Genomic DNA, 19,351 nt, shown 5'->3' with positions numbered 1-19,351 from the left:
GAGGGACATCACAGATGTTCATTAGATCTAGGTAACTGAGAGACACGGGTCAAACCCAGGTCCCATTCAGGGATGTAGCTTCTTAGCCTGGCCACAACACAAACTCATGTTGAGGACTTTTAAACAGCATGGCTTCCTGTTGTAATCAGGACTCAGTGCCCATCAGTGAGTGGAAAGCACCTCCCTAACTTCTTGTGGGCACAAGAGCTCTTAGTGGTAGAAATAGAATCTGAGTGTCAGAGAGACCTCAGCAGCAGCACTGTGCTTCGCTGCTGTGTGGTGCCATCCAGAGGACTGCAGCCAGGCAGGCAACTTTAAAGTACATGGAAGCCATGGCCAGAATCTGGAGGTGTGTGGTTCTAGCTAAGGATTCTCTACATGACTTCTCAAGAGCTGCTCCCACCTACACTTTTATGGCCCTTAGACCTCAGACTTTCAATCCAACCAGCTTAGAAATGTCATCAGGGTCAAATTAGATAACAAAGTCATTGCAAATAAAAGATGATTTCCCCCTTTGCCAAGATGGGAGCCTATTTGACAAGGCTAGCTATGGAAAAGCAGCAGTTACCGCTGCAGGTTAGTTCTTTCTGACATGGCCCTCAGCTGAGATGAGCTATTTGATTGGCTAGGCACAATCCTGAGGCCTGTCCACTGTCCACCGTTCCTTCTAGAAAGACTCCCCAACAGACATAAGGAGCACTCCAGTGATTGTTCCATGCACATAAGTGAAGTCTTCTCCGTGCATTGGCTCAGGTGCAAAGCTCAGCTGAAGAAGAAGATGTCAGATATACCAGGAGTACATTCTGCCATAACCAGAGAGCCAGAGTATGCTATGTGACAATGATATATGTGGAAATGCCTGTTATGTACTATATTTATATGAATATTATTTATTTATACCAATATTATTTGTAGATATAATCTTATAGTGCATAGTCTATTATTTACGTTACTTAACACTATATGATTATAGTTGTATAGGTCAAATTACAAAACTATACTTATGATGTGACTTATTGTATATAATTTAGTTTATCACATTTATTAATTTACTTAGTTACTAAATACATTTAACTTAATTAAATAGAAGTAAATTTTCCTTTGCAAAGGAATTGAAGGCAAGTTTTATGTATAAACCCTGACACAAAGTGAAATAAATTGAGAATTGGAAAATGAGCAGAAAGAAGGGCTGGAACTGTTTCTGCTTCTAAATGATCCAAACAGCATCCAGCATGGGCACAGGAAAGACTGACTGAAGCTTCCATTTGGTAAGCGTTGACATATTTCCAGTCACCGTGCTGGTGTGCTGTGTAAAGTCATGTTTACTTCTTAGGACAACCAGGAGAGGCACATTTTGTTAGCTTTGCTTTTCAGATGGCAAGCCAGACTCTGGGAGGAGATGGGTTAAAGTTACCCAGGCCATGGGGAGTTCCTGGACTCTAGAAACTGAGTGAGGGACACACAACCCTATTGTGGCCACTGTTTGCAGGAAGAGGATAAATTATGGAAAAACACAGCATTTCATTGCTGTTGGCTTTGTACAAAAGAAGCTTCACCTTCGTCTCACCTTTGAGAAAGCAGTTTCTAACTCAAGCTTGCTTTCTCACAATGATGTACAAAGCATAAGTCTACGGGAGATATTTACTTATTCAACAAGTTTTCATTATGTGTTAAGCAGTTCTAAGTATGGGGCCCATTGTGTTTTATAAAGTCTATGCTCAGAGTGCGGTGCCGAAACAAACAACACGTAGTATCAATGAATACAAAAGCACAAAACTCTCATTGTCATAAAGGAAAACATGAATGTTAAGAAGACCTGTAACAAAAGGTCCTGAATTAGCCAAGTAGTAGGGGAAGAGCCAGAGTCATTAGCAAAGACTCTATTGCAACTGATTTCAGAAGGAAAACTTACTCCAGTGGTGTAAGGTTTTGAGTATTTCAGGGAGAGGCAATTGAAGAACTAATGCCAGGCTTCTAAGATATGATATACTTGACACATATAAAATATACTCAACTTGGAAAACTATTCATCTATGTGCTACGTTCTAAGGAGTCTAGGAGTATATATCGGGCATTATGTGGTATAACAGCATCACAAGGAGAGATGTAAGAGATCCTGGCCATGAGACATTTTAGTTGCAAAGGTAAGCAATATGCAAAAGAATGCCTTGGTAGAAACTTGGGCCTCATTAAAGGGATTGTTATCTTAGTCAAGTGATGATGGATGACTCGCTCTGGGGCACAGACACATGGCTGTATTTTCAGCTAGAGGGAACAGTGTGTAGAAAAGCACAGAATGAAAGTATCATACTAGTAAGAGACACATACTTTTAAGGAGGCTGCCAGTGAGGCTGTGCACAGACTGACTGACAATGGGCATATAAACACTGATAAGAACTTTATACTGTGTCTGCTGGCCAGTGGGTATACATTATAGGATTTGGATTGAATCACAGTAATTGTAATAACTGTTGAGCATACAGAGATTGTTGTATAGGGCAGTAATAAGTAGTCCATGACTAACTTTTGTAATATTTTAAACAAAAGAAAATAAGAATTGTCAGTAAAGTCAACAGTGGTGGGTTTGAGGATGAGTGACCAGGTTCTAGATAGTATTTGAAGTATCTAAAAAAAAAAAAAAAAAAAAAAAAAAAAAAAAAAAGCAGGTGGCCATGATGTAGGTACAATAATTGGATATCTACCTCGTGGTAGCATGGAATTCCAAGACACTCAGAAATCTAACAGAACCATATGATATTTGATTGCAGCCTTTTAAATATTGTCAGCCTACAAATAATATTAATAATAGATAGTTCAGAGTCTCTCCAGATATGCACTGAGCAGTCTGCAAACCTGTGTGAGTTCCCTGTGGTCATCTGCCATATTAGTCATTTTTTTGTTGTTGTTGTTATTGGCAGAGACAAGTTAAAAGACATGGGATTTATTTTCACTCAAGTACCTGTATCTAATGGGCCACATGTGCCCATGAATTCTGTGAGGACAGCCCAACAGAAAACCATAATACACTTAAAACATGAGATTTCTTTTTAAAATAATGTTTCTATAACTTGCCTACATGATTATTCAGTGCAAATTTTGTAGATGACAACATTTTCATCAGAGTGTCAAAAGGTTTGAATTACCTGAAAGGTACAATTCATCATGAGGAGAAAGACTAAGTAACTGGGTCACTTGGTCCATGGCAGTGAACAAGAATAAAAGACAAGACCTGCCTTAATGGTTTATATCTGCCTACCAGGATTTGTATTCCCAAAATTACATAACCTGAAATAACACCATTAGCCTTAGACCAAATGTTCAAACACATGTGCTTATGGGAATATTTTCACATTAAAGTCATAACTCTCAGAGTCAGTGAAAAAAAAAATCAGAGTCCTGGTCTACTAGCAGGGAAGACCAAAAGCATCTACAGGTAGGACTTGAAAATATTTTGTTTAAAATCCTTCAGTTACAAGTTCAACTGTCCTGCCTGCCATTTTCTCTGTGCAGTTTGGTCATTTCAAATTAAGATTGTCATTCATTTCTTTGTGTCTATTTCATTATTTATCGGTACTAGCATAATATATAAATCATTTGTCACAGATAGTTGTTGTCATTGAACACAGATCTGTTCTCCCAATGTAAAGAAGCATTTGAAATTATTCCCAAGTGACATTTTTATTTTCTTCAGAAGTTATCATGGAAGCAAGGATAGAACTTCATGATATTACTAAGACCAATTCAGATTAAAAATTATATTACAAATTTTGAACATCTCACTGGGCAAGCAACACACATGGGCTTGGAGGAGCAAGGATGGCTAAGATGCACTCAGGCTGCCAGTGATTTGCAGTGAGCTGGAGAAGCATAGATGCAGAAGTGGTTCACTGTGAAAAGTGCTGTGTAGGCTGGAGTCTAGAGAAGGCTGCACAGCCACAGAAACTAAAGAGCAAGGGTTTATGGACATATTATGTATGGAGAATTACTGATATTAAACTAAAAAAAAAACAGCATAAACCTATATGACTTGGGATACTTTACCTAACACTCTCTATGCTTCCGTTCTTCATTTTATTTGTTATTTTGTAGTTTTTAGTAACCTATGAGACCATTAATGGTGAGATGTAAATGTAAAACCATTTGAACAGGTAGAGATACAGATGCTGGCTATTAAGTGTTTCATAACTGAGACCCAAAAGGATTTTGATCCCTCCAAATCACTTCACTTCCTGCCTTATCAACGATCGACATGCGTGCGTCAGAGTTTATCACTCTTCCTTTGAGAAAATGACACACTCCCCCTTATTTGCCAGGAATGACAGATAGTGCTGCCTGGCAGAGTGGAGCTTTCTGGTTTGCCTTGACCCTCCACTCCAGGAAGCCGGTTTCTAATGACTGATGCTAATGAGACACCTGGGAACTGCAAGGGTCATGCTAAGTCACTACCCACTCTCCCTAGCGCCATTTTCCCTGCTCCCTTCAAACTAGCACAAGAAAGACCATGGCAGTGAAAATCCTACCTCTACAATGGATGCTGTTCTGGGAGTTCCAGCCCAAGGTGTCATAGATAGTGAGTGACTAAATAAGTCACAACCATGCTTTCCTAGACTGTGTCTATATTTCTTCCAGAGAGACCCTGGGGTCTTCTCTACAATGGATGCTGTTCTGGGAGTTCCAGCCCAAGGTGTCATAGATAGTGAGTGACTAAATAAGTCACAACCATGCTTTCCTAGACTGTGTCTATATTTCTTCCAGAGAGACCCTGGGGTCTTCATAAAGAGGCCTTAAAATGGCCCAGCATTTCTGGCTAAAGGACATATTATTTTGCGAATATTTTGAAGCTGCACAGAAGTTGTTGCTTTATAGGAATGAAGAAACATGTATTGACATTTCTATGCCAAGACCTATTTTTTTAACAAGCTAAAAAATACTGAAAAACAGGTAGAACCTTTCTCTCCCGAGTATGCAGTACAGTTTGAAAGTACACTGTTTTTTTTCCCAGTGTGTATTTTGGTAAAATATGTCCACTGAAATTTCACGGCAATTCCTATTGCAGAAATAACCCCTGATACGGCAGATTTATAAGCTAAGCAATTTTTATTTATTTGCTAATGTGGATTCCCTTAAGAGCTCAAATTTTCTGCTGGTTACTTAGGGCTTCTCCTTGAAAAGTCTTACCTGTGAGGTCTCAGCAGAGTGAAACTGCAGGCTGCAGGGTGTCAGGGTTGAACATCAGCCTGAATTCTCCTCTGCCAATGACTTGGGTGGTTTAAAATCGACCAGTGTGTCAGCTGCTCCTTTGATAGTTAATAATTCATAATTAAAGTGGCAATACAAATGAATCAACATGATTGTAGGCTTGGTTACTCTTCTCTCTCTAATCTTTCTTTTGATTCTGATGATAGGGATGGGGAGGGGGCAATGGGAAGGAATCCAAAGGCTTTTATCCTGAGCTTTGCTTCCCTTGGCATTGGAATTCTGTTCAGCCTATTATCTGAATCCTTCTCTCAGATGGGAGTTCAGCGCATGCCCTTGACAACCTTTAGGTCCAAGGTGTAAGAATCCTTTTGCTGCATGCATCCAGTCCCTAGGGAAAGAGACAGGGTGCTGCTCTAGCTGTGATTCAGCTTGCTTTGTCATCTTCCTGAGACAGGCTTAGATGAAATGACACGGGAAGGATGACTTTAGTATTGGGGAAACATAAACAGGGCAGCAGAAGGGAGCTGACATTTGAATGGCTCTCTAAAGATGAGCTAAGCCTTTAAAAGGAAAGGAGTGAGGAAGAAGGAATAATAGAAAAGTTTCAAGGTACCCCAAGGCCCTGACACAATCCAAGAGCACGAGCATCTGCATGTTGCAATCCAAGGCCATGAGGGTCTGTGCTGTACTGTGTATGTGGCAGCTGTGCATAGTTAAGCATCTGTAGTCAGACTGCAGAGGAACTTGCGTGTTACACCTGGGTCTGAAAGAGTCAGTAGAGGAGCAGACTGATTACATCATTACCTCAAAAGGTCATGCTGGGTACATGGAAAAGCTAGATAAGATGGACTCAGACATGCAAAGGGACCACTTAAAAAGTTCCAGGTGGGAGTCTATTGTAAATGTTTATTTGGAATTGATTAGAAACCCAAGTAGAAAATGATGATGAGAAGACTTGATGTGGACTCTAGGTATTTTCCTATTCTGTGCTTTTAGTGAAGTTGATTATTAAGACCAGAAGGTTTACCAAGGTAAAAATTAAAGTGAAGGATGACATCATATCCTAAAGTGCCTAAGATCCATGAACATCGTCTAGTCCAAGAGAGGGAAATTTATCTTGCAATGTTATTGTCGCTTTTTTTTTTTTTTTTTTTTGTAATCAGCAACAGCATCTTCATTGCTGCCATAGCAACCACTACTTATTGAGTGCTTACTTTACATCAGCCACTCTGCTAAGAAAGCACTTAAATTCATGCAGCAAAGCACCTACCAGTTCACAGGTGAGGCACCAGAGTTCAAACAGATGAAAGCAAGTTACTTATTAAGCTCATACAGTAGATGAGAAATTGAACTCCAGGGCCATGCCTCTAACAGATGGGATAGCAAAACACTAAAATTAATTCTCCTTCATACCACAGATAGGTCCTGGCTTACTATGTTTTTCTCCTTGAAATTGTCCAAAGTTCGCAACATTATTTCTCATATCATAGAAGTCTTAATCTAAATTTTGACTTGAGGTCTTTCTAAGGCTAGTGTTATTTGGTGTGTAAATATTTCACTGTGTTGGGCAGTGGCAGTGATCCAGAGCTCCAGATCAACCACATGGCCAAGAAGGGAATACACCAATCCTCCATGTTTTGTGAGGTTGCTGAGCTATGATGCTTGGTATGTTTTGTACATTCATTGTATTTTGAAGTTACTAATATTTAAATTTTACAACTATATTTATTGAGCATAACTCCAACATGAGCCAAGGGGCAGCTATACAATGTAAGGATGACAACAGTAATGGAGAGTTTAATGCTTGATTTGTTGGTCTTAAGGAGAATACTACTAATGGTAGTCAAGAAATCAATAGAAAGTTTCAAAGTTTTAAAGGACAGGTAAGAATTCGGGGGTTAAGAAATGAGAAGAGTATGAACGTGGAATGGTAATAGTAAACCAAAGGGGTTAAATTGGAAGAAGAAAGGAAGGCAGGGTAGAGAGGATGACAAGGCAATGGATAATTAATACTGAAGAAATCTCTGAAAATGCCATTACAGCCCTACTACTATAGACGTCTTCCAAAATTCATATATGTACATAGAGGAAAAGAGCTGACACAGAGTTACCCTATAATGGTGGGATAATGCCTGTCCCAGGTATCATATGCTTCCAAATAAAAATCCAATTACTCTTTTTGAGTTATGGTCGCTGGGTTCATAGACCACTCCTCCCATAAAAACACTTCAGGCTATTGCTTTTGTTCTTGGTTATCTTATGGAACTGCATGTTGTGACCCTATTGTTGAAGATACCACATGCTGGGATCATAGTACATGGAGAAATCAAGCTGTTACAGACCTACCTGAAATTTTCCTTTCTACAGGCTAACTTTCACAGCACTGGAAGGCTCTGCTTATAATACCAGGGAACAAAAGTATTCAACACTTACCCAGCTGTGAAACCTGTGAACAGCAGTAACCAACCTAACAAGATATGCTTACCAGTGCAATAAAAGCACAAAAATTATGGAAGCAACCAACCACTTTCTGATTAAATTTAAAGTCTGCTTCAGAAGTCAAAATCCATGACAGGCTAGGTCATAAGCCCTAGAGAAGACTGTAATACTATTAGTCCACTAAATGGACATAGTAATGAATTGATCCCTAAGTTCTTATATGATATCCAAAGACCTGTGGCTCTCTCAACACCAATCAGAGAGACTTCTTTTAGCAGTAGATATTTAACATTCTAGTAAACATAAAGACCCACAACTGACTGATATGCAGAGAATAAATGACTATGGAGTGCTCACCTCTAAGTGACATATTTATATTATAACCCCATCTCCCAAGGCTCAGGAATCATCACAAAAAAAGAGGGTGGAAACGTTGTAAGAATCAAAGGCAGTGAATGACTATGGGAAAACAGTTTTCCATGCATAACAGGACTGTTGTACATCTGAACTGAGAGTAGCTGAGGTTCTACCACTAATTGAGAAGCTACTGACAATTGATAGCTACTAGAAGAAGGAGAATATGTTTGCTTCAAGGATGGAGGTCCTAAGGCTGAACATGATCCAGTAGATGGTCCTACACCCATCTACCAAGAGCACTTAAACAGACACGGTAGTTTTGTTTTGTACTTTTTTTTTTTAAATAGAGAAGAACACATAACAAGGAAAAAGTGGTAGAGGAGTAGGGGAAAAATTAGCAAGGAGTATGGGGTATATGTTTGATTAAAAAACACATTAAATGTATGTATAAAGTTTTCAAAAAAATTAACAACAACAATTGACAATTTTTTAATTTGGTCTGAAGGATCCAGGGATGGATATATTCTGGTTTTGACTGCTGCCTATTGTTTTCTAAATGTCTTTCTTGTTTATAGAGAATAGACATTCAGTTACTCACTTTCATTTATATGACTAGAAACTATGTAAAGAAGAAAGCAGTCTGTTGGTAAAGAGAGATTCTCTCAGGTCCTCATGTTTTACCTTGGACTTTGCTTCTACTTAAATAAGTGATTGTACCTAGATCTTCAGATCTTCTGCCAAAGCCACTACTATAGACACACAACACTGTATATATGCATGCACCCTCAATAGGGCACAACAATCTGTTTTCCTGTTAGACACATTCTATAAATGATGGCATTTATCAGATCTTTGCCAAGATAAACAAAGTAGGATTAAAATGATGTTCATCCTACCAACATATATCATATTCATAGGCTGACAGCTCTTTTTTAAGGACAAAGAAGCATTCTCAGTTTTTTCTTCTCTCCTGCTTTTCTTTATAGTTCCTCCCCAGATAATGAACATCTCTTCAGACATTACTGTGAATGAAGGAAGCAGTGTGACCCTGTTGTGTCTTGCAATTGGCAGACCAGAACCAACGGTGACATGGAGACACCTGTCAGTCAAGGGTAAGTAAGGTATTTACAATGCAAAGTTTTGAGAGTGTGTTCTAAAGGCCTACTTGGTTCTCATGCTAAAGGGAGATCAGCAACCAGAAAATAACATTGTATGTGAATGCATCAATACACTATCTCAAGACCGATCTGTTTTATGTATCTGCTGGTGAGTGCCACATTCCAGGAAAGGAATTTGCAGGAGAAAATTGCCTAAATTGTTTGTTTAGTTTTTTCCATACTTGGAAAGTCTTTGTTTTCAAATTGAAAGGAAGAGTGTGGGGGTAGCTTTTGCTGAACGATAGTAACTTGTATGGAGATGGATGTGTCCTTTCTTGTGGTGGTGGGTGATGTTGACAGTGTGCTCTTGGGAACTTTGAAACTACCATTACATGCACTAGGAAAAAAAAAAAAATAAAACCCACTGATTTCACTATTTTCAGGACAATTATACAGAACCATACCTGTTGGCTCTGAACACAGAGTTTACCCCCTAAGGGGAAAAGGGGAAGTGGAGTAGGGGATTGCACTGAGTATGACCTTGCTGGGTTCTCAGCAATTGGTATTAAAACATCAGTTACTACCATCTCTAACTTAGTATGAAGGAAATCTAAAGGACGTGGGTCCTTATCTCCTTGGAAATAAAACTTACTCCAACTTGAACTTTCAAAGATGGGCACAGAGCCATCTGATATATTATACTCTTGCCAGAAATTGTGATTGATTCCTAAGATTACACAGGAATCAAGTGCTCCCTCAGGCATTAGAAAACCCAAACGTGAAACCAGTGACCAGGAAAATACACATATGCCTGTGTGTAATGCAAAACTAATGTACGTCTAAAAGAAAGCAAGGGAGTAAATCTTAGTAACCTTGAGAAAGGCAGAGATCTCCAAAACACAAAATTCTCTCTCTGAGAAGAAAAGAAAAGAAAAAAAAAATGGCAGACTTTCTTGAGTTTCCCGGGGCTATCCCAGGCTAGTGTAAAAAACTTCATGACTTAAATGGAAATGTATTCCTTCCTAGTGCTGGAGGCTGTGTGTCAAAGGTCAAATTATGGGCAGGTTGATTCCTTTCCTTAGCTGTAAAGGAGGATCTAGTCCATCCCCCCTCCCCTTTTTTCTATCAGTCATAGGTATGCCTTAGTTTGTAAATGTGTCTCTTAGATCTCTGCCTTCATCCTCAGTAGCATTCTCCTTAAGTGTTACTTATGCAAGCTCCTCCTTTTTATAAGGTGATTAGCCAAATCCTATAGGGATCATAGCAATTAACACTTCTTGTTTCGTTCATTTGTATGTTTTAGTTGATTGCCTTTATAAAAACGCCATTTCCATCAAAACTTCAATTCGATTAGAAATCTGTGAAATCAATTTAAAAATTAGAAATCAATTTTTAAAGGTCTTCGGAAAAAAAATTTACTGATGTCTGACAAAGTAACGGCACCAACTGTATATGAGAATTTCTAACACACCGTCATGACAGCCCATCTAAGAATGATCAAAACAGATGTATGAACAGAAAATAAAGTACATGAAAATATGTGTACAATCACTGTCATAGAAATAACAATCAGACCAAAATGAGATACCACTATAGTAGAGCCACCAGAAAGACCAAAGCTCAACAGACTGAGATGATCAAGTGCTGGTGAGAAAGTTGGCCCCAGAAGTCAAAATGAATATAACTTTACACTAAAAATAAGTACTGAGTGTGAATTAGATTCTAACAAAATTTAAAGTATCCGGACATATAAGAAATAATGTCCTGATATCTTCTCCTAATTTGGGACATAGGTCATATCAGTAACTCTGAAAGAGAGATGCTTTGTTAGCGGGGAAACATCGCCTGAGCTGTTTTCTTCCCTTCAAACTAAGAACATTCTTTTCTTTCCCTCACATTTTCTAAAGAAAGATAATGCTAATAAATCTGCTCGACATTTTGTATAAAGACTACAGATATTGAAGTCTAAAATTTTCATATTATAACATCAACAAAAGCATTAAAATACGCACACAGTGGGCATTGCAGAGCTCAGCTTTGATGTAAGTGCAACCAGAGTGCATGTCCCTAAAAGGCAAGAGCCCCAGGTGACTTTTGTCTAAAGCTGAAGAGAATTTATGCTTTATGTGATCAATAAGAATATGTCTAACCAGGATGCCAATTTCTATGCATTTTGTAAAGTTAGATGTATTTATAAATGCTTTAAATCCCAGAATATTCTTATTTGAACCCAACTATATAGTTCTCTAAGCCTGGAAACATTGTAAAAGGCATTATGACTTTGTGTAAGTGTTTTGAAGCAATTCTTTCTAATGGTATACTGGTAAGAGTTCCCTCACCCTTTAAAAGAGAGAGAGAGAGAGAGAGAGAGAGAGAGAGATTGAGATTCATTCATCTCCCAACCCTTTATATAGTGTAATAGTTGCAATTTAGTGTCAGAGAAAAAACAGCAAATTCTAAATTTAAGTGCTGCCTGTGCTCTTTCAGTCTCAGGATTGCACTCCACTGTGAACAAGGCTTTGTCTCCAGGCATTTGGTTCACAAGCTTTCATGGCTACCACTGTCTTTACTTATCTGCTTGCAATGACATTTAAACAGATCAACTCAAGACATTGTCTCTGAGGTTTTAAAAGATCTGGAGAGTTTGCAAGTTTGAAATTTGCACCCGATGCATGGACCCAGTGTCTTCTCTGTTTAAAAAAAAAAAAATGTTGAGCGCTACTTGAAGTTAGAAAGTTGTTCTAAAGCTTTAGAGAAACATGCAGTACCTGTGAGCACCAAACAGTATATTGAGGGAGAACAAAGTATTGGTTCGATGAGAATGAAAGAGTAAGAAATAAAGGTTATAATCCCCTTTCTTATGACATTCCAATGGTGCTACCCATTAAATTCACTGAGGATTAAATTCACTGAATAGGTCTATTCCCCAAAGACTGATGCAGTTTCTGAAATATGTGGCTTAAGTTATGGACTTATGTGGGGCCGTGGGCTGTGAGAAGCAGCTGGGTGCTTGGCCCAGTATGGGCTTGGAACCCCAATCTTTATTGGACGGCAGGAGTTCAGCTCTGCTCCCAGGTCCTGGTTCTTTTCATTTAGCTTCAGCCCTTCACACAGAGAGGTCTATGGCCAACAGTCATGAGCCTCAGGCCCTAGAGAGATTTACATACTAATGAGGTACCTGAAGGCCACAGGGTGGAGTCAATTAAGCTTACTTCCTCAGCCCCTCCCCCCTCTTTCCTTGCTACTTAACTCAGGACTGCCCCGGGTTTTAAGCGCGCGGGGTGTGTGTGTGTGTGTGTGTGTGTGTGTGTGTGTGTGTGTGTGTGTGTGCATTCAGATCCATCCACCTTCCGCCATGACATTAAAGCCTATAAAAACCCATGTGTGTCCTTGGGACAGTGCCTCGGGTGCCTAACTTTCAGCCAGGAGGAGCCCAGAGCGTTCCCAGCCAGCTACCTACAGCATGACTAGAGGAACCCTGTGTTTTCCAGCAGCAATTATCTACAGACTTACATAACTGGAATAAATAAACCATTTAGGAAAACTGTTTTAATGAACAGATGACGAAGGTCTAAGGATAATATGTATGCTTAGGTTTTAACACGCAAGGGTGAGCGAGGGTGTATAGGTAGAATATGGATGAGCCTTGTATGTCCAAGGCTCTGAGTTTGAAGCCCAAAGTCATAAAATGGGAGTCTGAGTACATGCAGCCAATTTTTAGAAATCATGGAAACAATTAAAAATAAGTGAATGTGTACATCCATTACCACATGGGAGACTAATAACAGTAAGTATAATATGTCCAAAAATATAAGAAATCTTTAAAATCGAAAAAAAAAAAAAAAAAAAAAACCTAAGGAAAAGTTACAAAAACCAAAGCCAACCAACCAACCAACCAACCAACCAATGGAAAAAAAAAAAAAAAAAAAAAAAAAAAAAAAAAACAAAAAACACATAGCTCAAAGTAAGGGAATGGAATTACTTCCTAAAAGGATAGTTGGACAATGGATGGTTGCAGGAAGAGATATGCTGGTAAATGTTTGTTTAAAAATGGTCTGGAAGTGGGTTGAGAGGAGGCAGCCTTGAATAGTGTCATCTGGGTCTCTTGGTGCAAATATCCTGCATATTGCCACATTCCTAAGAAGCTCTCTGTAGTAATTCTCCAATTCCCAGTCATTTTCTCATGAGAACCAACAACGACACCTAAGTAAGTCAACACTCCAAATGTAGCCGAGACGGTTGAGGAATCCACCAGGTGCCAGATGTACCTCTAAAGAACTGCAGCTTCTCTAATTGCTATACTCAGTGAAGAGGTGAATTCCTCCAGACCTGTTTCCTCTCCAGCATTAAAATTATGCTAGGATCCCCAGAGACAGCATTCCAGAAGACAGGATACCTACAGTGCGTTCCAGGAAGCTGGACTCTTTACAGGATCATGTGTTGTGAGGATTCCAGGAAAAGTTTTCTGTGGATGTACATTTAAGTTTTCAAAGTGGACATATAAACCACCAAGCATATGACTGCATATCTTTAGATATAAGATGTTATTCTTAATGTTCTAAGTAGGAGATAATGGCTTATTAGTAAAAATATATTCTTATGAATGTGATAGAAAATACGACACTTGCCCGATGGCCTTTGCAAAAGTACATCGCTGAATAGTGACATTCAGTGCAGGGATAAGAAAATGATTCATGGGTTTCTACCTCAAAGATTTGACTTCCACAGAATTAGGGTAGGCATGTTTCAAAACGGGTGAGCAAAGTGGATGAACAAATGGCCAGTGTGTTTGCAGCAGGCTGTGAATGAGCTGGGTTTCAGGAATTATTTTCTGATTCCTTCCTGCAAAGGAGGAGAAGAGACATTGGGATCAGCAGAAGCAGGGGGATAGTTCTTCTGTGTACAGGGGTGATGTGAATACAAAGATCCAGGGATGGGAGCAGAGACAGTATAGAGAGACTTGCTGTTCTACAGAGATCTGTGTTTCTTTCCCTCCTGTGATTCCATAGCAATCCACTCTGATGCCTCACACCTGGCCCAATGTCTAATGACATACTTGGGAAGGCCAGATGTTTGGTGAACATAATAAAGTCTTCTCTTCTGTCTCTCTCCACTGAGATTTTAAAATGACAGCCATTCACCTGTGAGTGAGTCGCTCACACAATCTACTCATACAGGGTAATACCTCAGGGAGCCGGTGGATGAATTATTTTTACAGAATTTTCTAGGTAACTGAAGCTGACTCCTTTATGCATTGACTTGAGTCATTTTAATGAAAACCCCTTTTAAAAATGCAATGAGTTCTCTTCTGATTCTTCAGTCTAGTGGATACCAGTTAGCCTCATCTTGATAGTATAACAACAGCTCTACACATTTCAGTTGTTTGTACCTGAGCTCACAGGAACTAGGATAACTAGGAATATAGCCTTTAAATAGTTTAAACCCTTCTGACGGGTGTCCATTGTTTCTCTGCTTTTTCTTTTATTTTAACCCCAATCACACTATTAATTGACAATTCTCCCTGAAGTCCAGTGTGCCTATTTTCTATCTGCCACCTTCCTTCTGACTGTTGGCTTCTAATTTGTCACAGTGAAAATCTATGTGACCCAATGGATTGATTCTGAGTAAGAACTACTCAGCTCGGCTCTCCAGGAGGAGATGAGGTATTCTTATGGGCATGAGGAACAAGTAGAATTTAGTATTGTTTTAACACATGGCATTGCTAGGTACGTGGGTTCTGTGGTAGTGGTGGAGCTAGTGCTATCAAAAATGACATCCATGGTTCTTGTTAGTTTTAAGAAATCCAACCGCAGTTCAGAACAGACCACTCCAGACCACACGGTTCCAAGGGAGAGGAGGTTTATTCAGGAGATAGGGCAAAGGTGGGGAGAAGACAGTAGAAAGGTAAGAAAGAAGAGAAGTAGAGACCGGCCATGACCACGTGGAGAGAGAGGAAGGTGGGGGAGGGGGTAGCGAGGGTAAGAGAGAGAGAGAGGGTAAGAGAGTAAGAGAGTAAGAGTAAGAGAATAAGAGTAAGAGGAAGAGAGTGAGGAGGGGGCAAGTAGCCCCTTTTATAGTGGATCAGGCCTACCTGGTGGGTTGCCAGGTAACTGTGGGGAGGAGCATACCTGGCTGTTGACAGGTAACTGGGGAGGTGGAGTTTAGACAGAATACTAACAGTTCTCACTTGTTTGGTGATTTTATCTTGTTTTTTCTATTTAATATTATGCTGGGAAGTATACAGACTTATGCCTGTTTCACCCATAGTCTTTATTTGCTGCTTTATAAATTCATGAGGAGAAAGTCTTAAGCAAATTATTAATTCCTTACTAGCCCACATGTGGCCACATTTGTAGGTACAAATCCCTTTCAGATGGTGTGTTATTTGATGGGATGCATGTGGACTTCAGTGGTTTGCACTTGAGCTTGATAGTTCAGCTTTAAACAATGAGAAACATCTCTTTAACCATCTCCCTTATCCTCATTTCTTACACTGTAGGATGGGTTGATGTATTTCAAATTCATCAGATAATGTTTGGGATGAAATTTTTAAAAAATTAATGGCAAGTATCTCTTTTGTTTTATAAAAAGATAAGAGAAGAGCCAGGGATGTTTGGTGGAGGAGCAGTATGGTGTGGGGGGAAGGGGGTACCTCTGTGGGCCCATGTTGAGGCATTCCTTCCCCCCTGATGTACCAGCCACACAACAGTATAGAATAGAGTTTATTCAGGGCATGGGGAGGGGAGTTGAGAGAAAGGCAGAGAAAGAGAGAGAGAGAGAGAGAGAGAGAGAGAGAGAGAGGAAGAAGAAGAAGGAAGGAGGAGGAGGAGGAGGAGGAGGAGGAGGAGGAGGAGGAGGAGGAGAGAAGAGAAGAGAAGAGAAGAGAAGAGAAGAGAAGAGAAGAGAAGAGAAGAGAGGAAGAGAGAGAGACAGAGACAGAGACAGAAAGAGACACAGAGAGAAGGGGGGAGAGGAAGAGAGAGGGAGACAGAGACAGAAAGAGACAGAGAGAGAGAGAGGAGAGAGGAGAGAGGAAGAGAGAGGGAGACAGAGACAGAAAGAGACAGAGAAAGAGAGAGAGAGAAGAGAGAGGAGAGAGGAAGAGAGAGGGAGACAGAGACAGAAAGAGAGAGAGAGAGGGGAGAGGAAGAGAGAGCGAGAGAGAGAGAGAGAGAGAGAGAGAGAGAGAGAGAGAGAGAGAGAGAACAGAAGAATAGAGGAATAGAGGCTGGCCATGAGCACATGGAGAGAGGGGGAGGAGAATGGGGGAGAGAAGGGGAAGAGGGTAAAGGAACCAAGTAAAGAAGGGAGCACGAGAGTGAGGAGGGGCAAGCAGCCCCTTTTACAGTGAGCCAGGCACCCTGGCTGTTGCCAAGTAACTGTGGGGGAGACCCTAGATGAAATGCCAACAGTATCCATCACTGTGGATCATGGATTATTACTATGGAATGTGTGTGTGTGTGTGTGTGTGTGTGTGTGTGTGTGTGTGTATGTGTCTATCACATTGTCTTGTTGGGAGTTCACTGTGTAACTAGGATTATGAAATTTCTTTCTATAGTTTCTTAGTCTTGTTAACAAAAGAGTTTAAAAATGGATTCAGAACAAAGCTTCTGGATCATTTTATTAGTTTGAAAAAACAATGACAGAGCAGGCAAGTTGTAAACCATGGCTGCTAGGAAGAGGGAGATGAATATGAGAAAGAAAGACAGCCATGCCTTTTGAGTTAAGCTCCATGAGAGAAGGCAGGCTCAGCAAGAGATATCAGCAAGCAGTTGTGTTCCAAAGGAAAGGAGAAGGGACTTCAGAGAAATAATGAGAAAGCCTGGAACATCAGGAAATGCATGCTTTGTCTTTTGGTCAGTATTGAATAAAGAAAGGGGAAAAAACCCCAAACATTATCTTCCTGGAGCTTGAACTCAGAAAAGTGGGCAGGCTTATTAGCAGTACTTCCTGGCAGAAGGTTTGTAAGCAACTGCATCAGGGGAGGGTTTGGGTGACAGATACATACGTTGTCTCAACAAGGGATAATTACTCCTCCCACCTCCCCAGCATGTTCTTAAGTAAATCACCTTACAGAGGGTATAGACTCAGGGTCAGATAATTGACAGGCCCAGCTACATTAACGATTGAGGGAGTAGACAATACTATGTAACGTTTTAATCACTGAGGCAGGTCAGAATGTCATGTCTCCACCCAGGAGAGAAGTAGAATTCAGATAAAATTTTTTCAACCAGAAGGAAATATTTTTTCCCTTCTGAGCCTCACCAAAACACTTTTAAATCTTAAGGATGGACAGAGCAGATACTCCACATTTGGGTATTTCCAAGGAAACAGAAGGTAGAGTCCAAAGGCAACCAAGATGGAGGGAGTCCAATGACTCTCAAGATTGTTTATCGCCATCTAGCTGTAGAACCACTGTGTTAGTACCAATTGTGTATTTAATTTATTTAATGTTCCAGAAGTCCTGAGAGAAAGGTTCTACTATTTAATTTTATCTCCCAATTCCTTTATTCTTGAGTCATTAATTAAGCAAGTCAATGTTTCTGTTCTCTACCTGTGAACTGGAAATTTATACAGATGCTTATCATAATAGACAATTTTGGAAACAAGCCAAATTTCTTTCCATGGGTGCATATCTAAACTATGGTATGGTATATCCACACCATGGAATACTATACAGAAAAAAAAAAAAAAGAGAAGAAGGAGGAGGAAGAAGTGGAGAAGGAGGGGGCAGAAGGGGAGGAGGAAGGAGAGGAAGCAAAAAAAAGAACACTTACATGTTCACTTGACAATTTAAAAGAATTGAAAGGATGAAATCTGAGCACTATGTTAGTAGAAAAAGGTTATACACTGTATTATCCCACTTTCATAAAATTCTTAAAACTGGAAAAGTATAACAATAGACCACAAATCTGAGTCTACAATTAGAGTAGAAGAAGAGGGCAATGGTATGGCACTGCCTTGGTGTGGAACCTGTCCCATCTTGATTGCTGTAGGAATTGGGTGAATCTATATGCATAATAAAGTGTTCAAATACATGTGAATAAGCATGAAAAACATATAAACCCATGTAAGTTTCCCAGCATCACTACAGTATAAACATGTCTACGTAGATGTAATCAATATTCATATTCAATTAACATAATAGATCATGACTGAGAAAAGTTAGTGGTAAGTGTATGGAACCTGTTTACTATTATAACTTCTTATAAATCAATATTTTAAAATAAAACTACACAAAATAGTAAGTAAAAATGAACCTATAGCTTTCCATTAATAATCTACCCCTATAAATGCTTATAGAGAGGTCTGTAGTTTATACTTCCACATGTATCATCTCACATGAGATTGTCACAGTTCTCCAAATAGGTCAGAGAAGGAATACTCTGACTGTTTCATGGGTATAGAAACAGACGCAAAGGTAAAAAAGCATGACAGGTGATTCCCAGCTGGCTGGGCTGTACATCTATGAAAAGAACCTAGTTTCTGAGTTTCGAATCTGGACCTCTTTGTGCTGCACAAAAATGCTTCCCATGGCTTCGAACAGGAATGGTGCACTTTCAATCAATTTCTGCTTGTTATCCGGGGCACCCAAAGGTGCCCACTAACTTTGAGTATCATCTGCACGCTCATCTTTTTCTTCCTTTCTGCACATCCCTTTCCAATGTCTACCTAGGTTTCTAGCTCCACATCATGTTGTTCTAACAAAAGCACAGTCTCCTAATGAAAGCCGCAGCCATGCCGTTGTCTGTTGGTGGTCTCTGTTACTCCTCTGCCTCAATTAAAATAACCCCCCTGAGAACTACCAGCCTTGTTTCCCTTCTAAGCCACCCCATGTTCAAGTTCCAGCCACTGATAGGGATCGCCTATTAGCTGACCTGCTGCATCATCTGTCCTTACTATTGCTCCTTTGTCTTTCTGCAAGGCAGCCAGGATCTTTGTTTCTAATCTGGAGTCATGTTTAGAGCCTAATTAATCCCTGGAGTGTGAGAAAGAGGTGTCTGAGATGAGAAATCAAGGTTATACATATCTTGCTCAGTGGAACAGTTATGGGCAAACAAGCTGTTCCTCTCACATTTTTGCAAAGCAAATTTATGTTCGCTAACTTTGGTTCTTGTTGTAAATGAGAAGTGTATGAAGGTCTAGCAATGCGCTTTTCACCATATGGGTGCCCATATGTTCCCCCCCCTTTGCTTGCGTACATTTCGCTTTGGCATGCACATATGCCTGTATTTTTGCAACTTAACAATATTAAAAGT

The 19,351-nt window shown here is 39.8% G+C and overlaps 1 protein-coding gene across 6 annotated transcripts in view; it reads left to right on the top strand.

The window, feature by feature from the left end:
• The window catches only part of Opcml (opioid binding protein/cell adhesion molecule like), a 1,093,816-nt gene that overhangs the window by 960,362 nt on the left and 114,103 nt on the right, over positions 1 to 19,351 (top strand). For all 6 annotated transcript variants that reach the window (XM_076939692.1, XM_076939694.1, XM_076939695.1 and 3 more), the window contains one exon: positions 8,982 to 9,107. In XM_076939692.1, coding sequence (XP_076795807.1) covers positions 8,982 to 9,107 — 126 coding nt within the window. The remainder of the gene's footprint in view (positions 1 to 8,981; positions 9,108 to 19,351) is intronic.

The sequence above is a fragment of the Arvicanthis niloticus genome, chromosome 8 (assembly GCF_011762505.2).
Source record: "Arvicanthis niloticus isolate mArvNil1 chromosome 8, mArvNil1.pat.X, whole genome shotgun sequence".
In the NCBI taxonomy this organism is placed as follows: Eukaryota; Metazoa; Chordata; class Mammalia; order Rodentia; family Muridae; genus Arvicanthis; species Arvicanthis niloticus.
Note: the sequence above shows the minus strand (reverse complement) of the source record. Positions and strands in the feature narration are given on the sequence as shown.